General features: G+C 39.1%; 1 protein-coding gene across 1 annotated transcript in view; it reads right to left on the reverse strand.

Moving 5' to 3' along the window:
* paxbp1 (PAX3 and PAX7 binding protein 1) overlaps nucleotides 1–13,259 on the reverse strand; it is a 276,767-nt gene that overhangs the window by 223,175 nt on the left and 40,333 nt on the right. Inside the window, exon 2 of the mRNA XM_028799899.2 lies at nucleotides 6,869–7,000. Within this exon, the coding sequence (XP_028655732.1) occupies nucleotides 6,869–7,000 (132 nt within the window). The remainder of the gene's footprint in view (nucleotides 1–6,868; nucleotides 7,001–13,259) is intronic.

The raw sequence follows: 13,259 nt of genomic DNA on the forward strand, positions 1-13,259 counted from the left end.
TGTGTGAACACTGAAGTCCATTTCCTGTCATCCTACATTTACATAGATCATTGTAGACATGGAACACACATGAAATGCATGTCTTCTAAATAATGATATATTTACCCTATACAATTCCAGGCACTTAACACCCATATAAACAGACTTGAGCTGCGTCTGTGAGGGAGGTGTCAGCAAGCTGCTTGCTGCTTGTGCTGATCGACACATTTGCAAAAGAAAGACGCTGATGAGAAGTTGTTAGGGAAGTTAAGGTGGCCCGGCATTATGATTTTTTTCATATGCAGGATTCTAGTGGTAATTGGCGTGCTGCAGCAGTACTTGCACATTACTAGCTAATGGCACATATTTTTTTATTCGCCTATCATGAAATTCTGTTGCATATGTTAGTGTTGTATTCACACTTTAGAGGGCTGGACTATGACTTGAATTATTCCACACTTAAAACCAAAAGTCATGCCAATATGCCTAGCAAACACTGTGTTTACACAGGGCTCGCAAAATTTCAAAATCCCTGGTAGCCCTTCGGGCAGGCACTCTTCAGTTTTTGGTAGCCCAAACTAAATTTAAGTAGCCCAAATAAAAAAGAGATTATTTTAATGTATAAAATTGTAAAGGAAACAAAACATCAATCAAAAAATTGTTAAAACACACATTACAACAACTGTATAAAAATTACAATCATCAACTCAAATATTTGGTTCTAATTGAACAGAAATTTCTATGAACTTGTAAGAACTGTGTAGAACATGAATCAGTCTGTGTCAGATTCTGAATCTGAAATTTCCACTGAAGTCACGGATGAGAAAATGCCACTCGACGTTGAGGGCATAGCATCTCCTTCATCAGCTTTCTCTTCCTGTGCATCAGCCTCCATTTCACTGCTCTTTGTTCTTGTCGTGGTTTTATGATCTAGGTGTCTTGAACCTTTTCCAGAAAACATCCAGAAACGAATTGACTTGTCAGGGCAAAAAGATTCAACTGTTTCCTCATTAATGGAGAGTTGCATGCAGTCATTCAGTGTTTCAGGGTGTAGAGAGGTACGATGTGTTGTCTTCACTCGGTTCATGCAAGAAAATCCTCTCTCACAGATGGCTGTTGATGTACTAAGTGTCAGCATTAATTTCACCAGCAACAAGATATGAGAGAGGTGTTCTGGATTCCCAGAGGGGAGATCTCTGTACAAGCAATCATCTACCTTGCTACCCCGGTGTTCTGCAAGCCACATTTTTAGATCCATCCTTTCTTGTGGAATTTTCTCTTTCTCATCTAGCAAACTGGCAAAATATGTGACAAGATAATCTACCTGTTCATCCCCATAATTTTCCCTACCCCAGAGAAGAGCTGGCAGAGTGGAAGGGTCAAAAACCTTGAAACAAGAGAGAGGCTTTTCACGCAGATTTTTAAATCTGTTGTCCATGTACTTGACTGTGTTCTCAATAATCTTCTGAATCTCTGCACCAAAGGTGTCTTTGTCTGTGCCCTCACCTCTTCTAGCAGGTTGCTGACTTTTTGTGAGCTGAGTTCCACAGTAGCAAATGCTACCATCCTCGTTCGCTGTGAACTTTGTGTCCAAGGTTTTCTGGTATTCTCCTGGTTTTGTTTTTTGGCGGAGTAAGCGTGATGTGGTGCTCTCAACTAACTGATTTGTTCGTGTGATGTTTAGGTTATCATGCTGAAAATCAGTACAGAACTTGGATAAGATGGTACTGTAGTCCAACATGAAATGCAGGAAGCGAACAAATTTCTCAGTCTTCATCTCCTGCACCACCCCCTTAGCCTTGGCTGCACCCTCAGACTTGACATCACTTCCTCCTGCCATGTTCTCCATATGAACAACAGTAGGAGTGTAATTTTTTTCCACAGCCTTCAGACATCTCAGCCAGCTTGGAAGCCACCGTGTGCTCTTCAGGCCACTGAAATGTGCCAGTTTCTCATTTAGCAGTTCACTTATTTCTGTCAGTTCTCTTTGCTTCTTTGGGGAATAGTAGTACATCTTAAAGATGGTTTTCAGTGTATCTTCACATTTCACCAGGTACTCACAGCCTTTCACGCTATCCAGCACGGCTAGCTCTAATTTGTGTGCCACACAGTGGACTGTTATGATGTGGGGTATCCTCTGTTTCAGACTCCCAGCTACTCCTGTTTTCTCACCCATCATCACTGCAGCACCATCAAACTTTGCACACACTACTTTCTTTTTCCATGTGTCTTCTCTGATACCCATGGTATTCACTGCTTCATCAATAGCCTCTAAAATACAGGCAGCATTTGCACTCTTGACTGGCTGACATTTGATCATGTATGTGGATATGTCACCATTATCTCTCACATACCTGACATGAACCAACTCCTGTTCTATTATACCAGTGTCTGTACTGCCATCTGCAAGAATGGATAAGAACCTGCTTTCTTGAATTTCCTTTTCGATCTGGTCTCTTGAAGTTTGTGCTATTGCTCCAATAAACTCTCTGCAAGCATGGTCATTGAGGTAAATGGAACCAAGATCTCTAGGCCATTTGCTTTTTGAAGTTTGCAAAGACTGCTAAATTTTGCCAATGGTAGTTCATTCTTTGCAAAATAGTACGCTGTTCTAAACAGCTTTTTCAGGACTTCTTGTTGTGCTTGGTTTATTTTTAGTATGTTTTTTGCAATTGGTGTTTGTTCTGGGAAAGATGCTGCAGACTGAGCACCAATGCATTTCTTGTGATGCAGAGATTTCTCATAGATTCTGATGGGGTCTTTCCTAAAATTACTGGTCCCAGTAACAAAGGCGCTTGTCGAGTCAGAAATCGAGGGAAACTCACGACACACCCGGCAGAACATTATGTTATTTAGCTTGTCATATTCCAGCCACAGAAATTCTTTTGTCCATGAAACCAAAAAGCTGCGCTTTCTTTTTGCCTCATAGTCTGATTTGTCACAACTTTTCCGCTTTGTCGTAGGCTTTTCTTTGGCTGTCCCTTTTTCACCCTGACCTGTCTTATTTGGCTCAGCAGAACTAAAACACCTGCGTAAATCCATCTATTTTTACACATGCACACACATAACGGTCAGCGATTTTTTAAATTCTCTGCGCAATCAACCTCTATCACATGTTTAAGCTTGCTGAGGGAGATTTCACTTGTCACGTTTGAATATTAAGCTAATGAGTGATAAGATGATGTCAGAGGAATTGGTGCGCAATTAATCCGTCACTGACCAATCAGTACTGCCGCTCTCTATACACAGTTCGCGCGATTGCAAAGTGAAAGTAAAAAACAAGAGCGAATTCAAACGCGCTTTCAATATTTCACATATTGACAGTGGCTCATCGATGCCCGAAAATGACATAATTACCCAGCTACATGCGATAGAATGCAAAAGCATTGACATATATTTTTCCTTCCTATGATAGCCCGACGGGCAGGGCTGAGATGGATTTTGGTAGCCCGACTGGAAGACACAATAACCCCGGGACGTCAGGCTAGCGATTTTGCGAGCCCTGTCACATATCTGTACCACATAATGCTGAAGTAACATTTAGCTTAATGGGATGATCGAAAGTTTTCCTCCTCCACATAGTCTGTAAGGGTACATTTCCTCTTCAAAGGTTTGTGCTTTTCCATTCTGCTCTCAGGCCATACGATGTCTGACCTACACATTTTGCAACTCACAACCATTTTTTTTCCTGCATTCAGAATAAACTGCACCTAAACTAAAGTTTCAGGTTGAACTGTCTTTTCTGGCACTTGCTTACCATCTTCCTTTTTTCAAATGCATTCAAAACTGAATGAAGTGGTAATGCAACTATGCAGCACAACATGCTGAGCCTAATGACGTTATCAACTAATCGCTGATAATTATCACTGCCCAACATTTTAAATAATCTATTATCTATTATGATGAATAGTTGTTGCAGTCCTACCAGTTATAAAAGAAGAGCAAAAATCAGCCTGTTTCAATAGCTGGACAATCGATCATTACCAGAATGCCAACTAAACATTCTGAAATTAACTTTTGCAAATAAACAACAAGTAACTAATATGGCACCTGACTTCCTAGTCAGAAGGTGGCAGACAACACTGAATAGATATAAGGCTAACTAATATTATCACCCATAGTCTTATGTTTTATTTTATACAGTAGAGGGTTGAAGTGCAAGAGAGAATGTATTGACAAGTAAAATTCTTATGTAACCAGTTTAGGAACTTCATTAGATGCATCTACCAATGTTTCAGCTCCGACACTGTAACTTCACTTGTAACATTCTTTTGTATATCCTATTTTTTTGTCACTGTCATTATGAGTTTTAATTAAGCAAACTTAAATTGAGTAAAAGCAACGCAACTGTAAACTATCCATTCTCCACACTGGAGTAGTAATACAAAAATATTGTAAGATTAAACATGTCAATGCCAAATTACAGGTATTAGAATTCTTTCAATTTTACAAATTTACATTATAAAGGTTGTACAGGAATACAAATATGAAAAGTGACAACCTAAAAATGAAAACCACTGCATTAAATTAATGTCATTTGACAAGGCAAATGAAAATTTACAGATTCACCCATTCCTACTCTCTTTCTCTCTGAGGGATACAGCAGAAACATTTTCTTTCAAAACGCTTGTACAAACCATACAAGCCATAAAAACCTGGACACAAATAAATGAACATACACAGACTTGGTCCGCAATAGAAGTAAAATCCTGTAGTACTTCTTTATACTCCCTGCTCTGCGCTCCAATTAATGCAAGTTATCGCAAATATACTAATAACCCAATTGTGCTTTACTCACTCAGAATATGGAACCAATTTAGAAAGCAATTTAAGATGGAAAATCTATTATCTGTGGCACCCCTGCAAGAGAACCACCTCTTTCAACCCTCGCAAACATATCCAGTTTTTAATACATGGAAAAGATTTGGGATTAAATTGCTCAGAGATCTTTATATAGACAATATCTTTGCATCCGTTGAACAATTACGTTCCAAATTCAACCTCCCACCTACACATTTCTTTAACTATCTTCAAATTAGAAACTTTGTTAAACAGAAACTGCCCGATTTTCCTCATCTCGTACACTCCACCATGCTGGAAAAAATACTGCTCAATTTGAGGAATTAGACACCATTTCCGCATTATATAAAATTTTGTTAGAGTCCCTTCCTTTCAAAGATCCAAGAGGAAAATGAGAAAAAGATCTCTTAATTAATATATCAGAAAAGGAGTGGAAGGTAGCATTGCAGAGAATTCACTCGAGCTCCATATGCGCAAAGCATAGAATTATTCAACTAAAAATTATATACCAAGCTCATCTGTCTCGCTTAAAACTGTCCAAAATGTTTCCAGGGCAAGACCCAACCTGCGAACACTGCAACCAAGCTCCTGCCTCACTGTGTCACATGTTTTGGGCATACACCAAATTATCATCATTTTGGACGAAAATTTTTAAGTGCCTTTCAGACAGGCTTAGTATCACAATCCCTCCTAACCCATTAACAGCTGTGTTTGGTGCTCTTCCAGATGGACCTGAAGTGGAGAAGGACAAGCAAACTGTGACTGCATTCACTACACTTTTGGCACACAGACTTATTTTGTTAAATTGGAAGAATCCTAACTCTCCTCTGATAAGTCAGTGGGAAACCGATGTTTCATATTATTTGAAATTGGAAAAAATCAAATTCTCAGTTAGAGGATCTGTACAGAATTTTTTCAAAACCTGGCAGGATCTAATCAATAATATTTTAGAGTAAGAAGAAATAATTATTTCCGCATTTCTTTTCCTTCTCCATTTATTTATTTAATATACAGTAATCCCTCGCTATATCGCGCTTCGCCTTTCGCGGCTTCACTCCATTGCGGATTTTATATGTAAGCATATTTAAATATATATCGCGGATTTTTCGCTGCTTCGCGGGTTTCTGAGGACAATGGGTCTTTTAATTTCTGGTAAATGCTTCCTCAGTTGGTTTGCCCAGTTGATTTCATACAAGGGACGCTATTGGCAGATGGCTGGGAAGCTACCCAACTTACTTTTCTTTCTCTCTCTCTTGCGCTGACTATCTGTGATCCTGACGTAGGGGGTGTGAGCAGGGGGGCTGTTCGCACACCTAGACGATACGGACGCTCGTCTAAAAATGCTGAAAGATTATCTTCACGTTGCTACCTTCTGTGTGCAGCTTTTAAGTATGCTGCACGGTGCTTCGCATTCTTAAAAGCTCAAAGGGCACGTATTGATTTTTTTATCTGTCTCTCTCTATCTAACTCTCTCTCTCTCTCTCTGCTCCTGACGGAGGGGGTGTGAGCTGCCGCCTTCAACAGCTTTGTGCCGCGGTACTTCACATACTTACAAGCCAAACAGCCCTATTGATTTGTTTGCTCCTTTGAAGAGGAAGATATGTTTGCATTCTTTTAATTGTGAGACTGAACTGTCATATCTGTCTTGTCATGGAGCACAGTTTAAACTTTTGAAAAAGAGACAAATGTTTGTTTGCAGTGTTTGAATAACGTTCCTGTCTCTCTACAACCTCCTGTGTTTCTGCGCAAATCTGTGACCCAAGCATGACAATATAAAAATAACCATATAAACTTATGGTTTCTACTTCGCGGATTTTCTTATTTCGCGGGTGGCTCTGGAACGCAACCCCCGCGATGGAGGAGGGATTACTGTATATATGTTTTCATTGTTTATTTTTGCCCTATTAAAAGCCCTTAGCAATTCTCCTTTGGCCACGCTCTCCTTCTCAAGGGTGGGGTTTGATTTGTCTTCAATTCTTTTTTGTATAAATTGATTTATTTGTATGGAATGATTACAATAAAAATAAATAAATAAATTTTTTTAAAAAATGCTTTTACAAACAAATGTTTAAAACTACAAATGTCTTACCTTCTGCTGCACTTCCTAGCTCCTGCTTTAAGTTGCTTATTTTCTCCAGATCATCTTTGTACTCCTTCTTCAGCTGCTTAACTATTTTTTTACTATAGTTTGATTTCTTCACTTTGAAAACCTCATTATCATCTAAAACAGATATAAAAAGAGATTACATTTACTTTGTAAGTTAGCAGAGAATTAAATTATCTGGTACACCGAAGTAGAAAAATGATTACTAACCAAGAACCATCATGGCAGCTTTAAAATATAAGATTTTATACACACACATATTTATACTTATATATATATATATATATATATATATACATATATATAGTGAGCTGCGGAGCTGATCGCACCTCCAGAGAATACAGCCACCCCTGGGAAAACCCCTGAAAAACATTCACAGACTACCTTCACATTCCTCCTCTTATCTTTCTGGCGGCTCTGTCGCGTAATATACCTCTCACGCGGTGCTCCGCCTACTTAAAAAGCCTGCATGGGCTTCTTTCAGTTTGTTAAATTGATTGTTTGCTTCTCCTTCTCTCTCTCTCTGACATTCTCTGCTCCTGGCAGAACTGTCATCTCTGACTTGTCATGGAGCACTTTTAAACTTTTGAAAAGAGATAAATGTTTGTTTGCAGTGCTTTGCATAAAGTTCCTTTTTTTTCTACAACCTCCTGTGTCTCTGTGCAAATCTGTGACCCAAGCGTGACATGTGGTACCAGGAGTGGTTGCATAGATGGATGCACAGTTGGATGCCGAATACATTTTTCAAATCGGCCAAAATGTTCCGCTCCCTTCCGATCCAGAGGATCGTGATCCGCAAAATGTTCGGTGAATCGTTCCACTGCCTCCGCTCCCGGACAATGCTAAGAATGTGCTGACGAAGATGGGTCTTTCTGATGACCCAGAGATGTTTCTGTTGGCTATTGAGCAAGTGGCGACTTTGTTAGGATGGGACAAACGTCAATGGGCTGTTATCGTCACCCCTTTCTTGTCTGGTGATGCCCTTCTTTCCTTACGAAATGTACCTGCTGATAAGCTTGGCGATTATTATTTTTTGAAGGAGCAAGTTCTTTTGTGTAAAACCACGACCTTTTTGTCTAAAGGTTTTGCACTTTACGACTGGAAACTTAATATGGACGGTTCCATCCGTGCACAAATACATTCATAAAGTGCATTGCTGGTTTGAGGGGGACAAGATGGAACGAGTCGTAGAAAAGGTTGTTATGAACATAGTACTGTTCGGGATACCTGCACCTCTCCGAGATGAGTTTCTTCGTCACAATCTTGAATCACTGATGATTGTATCTCAACGGTTAGAAGGCTCGCAGACCGCTTGGAGAAAAAGCGGTGGGTTTGGTGCCCCTTATGCTGTGTTACAACCTCAGAGAGACCGCCCAGGGCATTCTCATCACCTTGACCGTAGACCTAAACATCATCAACCTTCAGCACCTGATCATCGGATTTTGTCGGGAAGGCCTCCAGGGAACGCAGTTATGAATGAGATGCCTGTGCCTGGAGAAAGCAGCCGTGGACGTCGCCGAGGATATTTCGGCAGTGGTGCTGAACAAAAATGTTTCCGGTGCGACCAACTCGGTCACTTGGCGAAAGAATGTCACCTGTCTCCAGCTCAATCAATGGAAGTTGGTTTGGTGGAGGTTTGCTGCTCAAATATTCCGGATTCATCAAAAGAGAAAGATGGCTTATTGATCTCGGTACAGTTTGGGGGCCATGAGATGATGGCGTTGTTGGACTCGGGCAGTGACCTTTATGTTGTCAGACGGGACTGTCTTGACGACAGATACCTTAGTAACACTGAGACTGTAAAGATACGTTGTGTACATGGAGATGTTAAATACTATCATACATTACTTCTTCCTTTAACTTATAAGGGTCGTCACTTTAAAGTTTGGTCTGCTGTTTCTGACTCATGCCCTTGGCCTTTACTAATAGGCAGAAGAAATGCCCTTTTTCCTAGACTAATGGCTGAACATCGCTCACCAGTCATCAAGTCCCCTGTTGAGCTTAGTGGGAAGGAAGAAGAAGGAGAACTAGTGGCGGCTGGGGAAAATCTAGAGCCCCAATTAGATATTGAACCCGATCTCTCCAGCGAGACTGCGGGAGACACCCCCCACAATTTCCCGGAATGGCAGGAAGGCCCTTCTACATCCTCTCAGATTGCAAATGCCTCCGAACCCAAACGGAGTACTAGCGTGCAGTCAGATTTTGTGTGCTTGCAGCATGCTGATGGCTCATTAGAATATGCATTTAAACAGGCTTGCATTGCTAGTGACTCCTATTACCAAGAGTGTGATACTGGGGGCTTGAAAATGCCACACTTTCTAGAAAAAGACGGTTGTCTTTTCAGAGTGATTTCAGACCATTTAATAGGGGAATTTATGGAGCAGCTAGTTGTACCTGAGGTGCATAGGGAAATTCTTTTGCAGCTGGCCCACTCTCACATCTTGGGAGGGCACCTGGGGGCTGAGAAGACCAGAGAGCGGTTATCAAAACAATTTTATTGGCTGAATATGGGAAAAGATGTTGAACGGTTCTGTACTTCATGTCCTGACTGTCAGATCGTCTCCGCTTATACGCCTCCTCGGGCTCCCCTTTGTCCTATGCCTATTTTGGATGTCCCCTTTCAGAGGGTGGGATTAGATATTGTAGGCCCTTTGCCTAAGACTAAGAATGGGTACCAATATATGCTGGTGTTGGTTGACTATGCAACACGATATCCAGAGGTAGCTGCTTTGAAAAAGGCCAACTCCTCCACTGTAGCCAAAGCTGTGTGTGTGATTTTTACTCGCATTGGCATTCCTAGGGAAATTTTGACTGACCAAGGCACACCTTTTACTTCTCGTGTGATGAAACAATAGTGTGATAGATTCACTATTAAGAAATTGGGCACCACAGTTTACCATCCACAGACTAATGGTTTGACTGAAAGGTTTAACAAGACTTTAAAACAAATGATCAGACGAGTTGCTCATAATAATCCTACATCTTGGGACTCTGTCCTGCCTTTTGTTATGTTCGCGGTGCGGGAATCGCTGCTAGCGTCCACTGGCTTGAGTTCGTTTGAGCTGTTATTTGGCAGGCACCCAAGAGGCATCCTGGATATTGAACGGGAGGAATGGATGGGACACGAGTCAACATCTCTCGGGCTGAGCTTTGCAGAGCGGGTAGTTTCATTACATGATAGAATTTCTAAACTTTCTTCTATTGCTGTGGAGCATCAACAACGCGAGCAGGAAACACAGAAGCGTCTTTACGATAGGCACAGTAAACTTCGTGAATTCAAACCCGGCGATCGTGTTTTAGTACTGGTTCCGTCTGACCCGCACAAATTCCTAGCTAAATGGCAGGGCCCGGCAATTATCGAGGAGCGTATGGGACCAGTAAATTACAAAGTTAGGATACCAGGCCGGCAAAAACCATTCCAAATTTTACACATTAATCTCTTGAGGAAATGGCACGACCGACAAGGGGTTTACACTTCCTTAGATGCTGTTTCTCAGACTGATGTTGTCATTGGTAACGATTTGACTGGCTCACAAAAGACAGAATTATTAACCTTGATTAAACAGAACACTGATGTTTTTTCAGACTTGCCAGGCGTCACTAATTTAGCAGAACATAAAATCACTACTGAACCCGGTGTCCGGGTACAGATGCGGCCGTTTCGAATCCCGGAAGCACGAAGAAATATTGTGCGTGAAGAAGTCAAGAAGATGCTGGAGCTAGGTGTAATTCGAGAAAGTAAAAGTGACTGGTGTAGTCCGGTCATGTTAGTTCCCAAGCAAGAAGGTTCGGTTCGCTTCTGTATCGATTTTAGGTGACTGAACAAGGTCTCCAAATTTGATGCTTACCCAATGCCCAGAGTAGATGAGCTGTTGGAAAAACTGGGTCAGGCGACCTATATCTCCACGCTAAACCTCACAAAGGGTTATTGGCAGGTGCCTCTAGAGGCTGACAGTTGTGAGAAAACCGCATTTGCGACTCCTGATGGACTTTATGAATTTACAAGACTCCCGTTTGGTCTTCATGGGGCCCCTCTAACATACCAGCGTATGATGGATCAGATATTGCGTCCACATTCTAAATATTCTGGGGCGTATCTTGATGATGTGGTGATTTTCAGCAGTGATTGGCAATCGCATTTAGAAGGTCTTCCGGCTGTCCTTGATAGCCTGAGACAAGATGGGTTGACTGTGAACCCTAAGAAATGTAAACTAGGTATGTCTGAGACTCATTATCTAGGTTACTCCATGGGCAGGGGTTTACTTCGTCCACAATTAAGAAAAATAGAAGAGGTGCTCGCTTACCCACGTCCTAAAACGTAGAAACAGGTATGCGCATTTCTGGGGCTACCGGGTTATTACAGAAGATTCATCCCTGACTTTGCAAATAGGGCTGCTCCTCTCTCAGAGCTTACTAAGGGAAGAAAAAAACGGCATATTTTATGGACAAAACCTTGCGAACGTTCCTTTTCAGATTTAAAAACCGCTTTGTCTTCTTATCCAGTGCTGCGAAATCCCGATTTCTCTAAACATTTTGTACTACAGACGGACGCAAGTGCATACGGAGCAGGCGCAGTCCTGTCCCAGGTTTTCGATGGGGAAGAACACCCTATCACATACTTGAGTAGGAAATTACTCCCCAGAGAACGCAATTATTCAACTATTGAAAATGAATGTTTGGCGATTAAATGGACTAGCAAATGGCTATGCCGTCAAAAGGATACAAACTCCCGTCTCATGAGATGGTTCTTGGGCTTACAACCTTACAGTTTAATAGTCAGGCATCGACCTGGCTCTGAGCATGTTAATGCTGATGTTCTGTCACGTCTGTTTGAACCTGGCCTGGAGGATCGCTTGATTCACGGAAACGTGAATAAAGCTGAAGGAGAGGGTGTGAGCTGCGGAGCTGATCGCACTTCCAAAGAAAACAGACGCCCCTGGGAAAACCCCTGAAAAACATTGACAGACTACCTTCACATTCCTCCGCTTACATTTCTGGCGGCTCTGTCGCGTAATATACCTCTCGCGCAGTGCTCCGCCTACTTAAAAAGCCTGCACGGGCTTCTTTCAGTTTGTTAAATTGATTGTTTGCTTCTCCTTCTCTCTCTCTCAAACATTCTCTGCTCCTGGCAGAACTGTCATCTCTGACTTGTCATGGAACACGTTTAACCGTTTGAAAACAGACAAATGTTTGTTTGCAGTGCTTTGAAAAAAGTTCCTTTTTTTTTCTACAACCTCCTGTGTCTCTGTGCAAATCTGTAGCGTGACAATATATACACATATATATATACACATATATATGCATATACACATATATATATATATATGTATATATATATACATACATATATATATATATATATATTTACACATATATATGCATATACTTATAATATAATATAATATAAATACATATAAATACATATATATATATAAATACATATATAAATACATATAAATACATATATATATATAAATACATATATAAATACATATAAATACATATATATATATAAATACATATATATATATATATATATATATATATATATATATATATATATACACACATATAAACATATATATATATATATATATATACACATATATATACACATACATAAATACATATATATATATATATATATATATATACACATATATATACACATATATAAATACATATATATATATACATATATATAAATACATATATATATATATATATACATATATATATATATACATATATATATATATACATATATATATATACATATATATAAATACATATATATATATACATATAAATACATATATATAAATACATATATATATATATACATATATATATATATACATATAAATACATATATATATACATATATACATATATATATATACATATAAATACATATATATATATATACATATATATATACATATAAATACATATATATATATATACATATATATATACATATAAATACATATATATATATACATATATATATATACATATAAATACATATATATATACATATATACATATATATAAATACATATATATATATACATATATACACATATATAAATACATATATATATATACATATATACACATATATAAATACATATATATATATACATATATATAAATACATATATATATACACATATATATAAATACATATATATATACACATATATATAAATACATATATATATATACATATATATAAATACATATATATATATATACAGTAATCCCTCCTCCATCGCGGGGGTTGCGTTCCAGAGCCACCCGCGAAGTAGGAAAATCCGCGAAGTAGAAACCATATGTTTATATGGTTATTTTTAGAATGTCATGCTTGGGT

The sequence above is a fragment of the Erpetoichthys calabaricus genome, chromosome 4 (genome assembly GCF_900747795.2).
Source record: "Erpetoichthys calabaricus chromosome 4, fErpCal1.3, whole genome shotgun sequence".
NCBI lineage: Eukaryota > Metazoa > Chordata > Cladistia > Polypteriformes > Polypteridae > Erpetoichthys > Erpetoichthys calabaricus.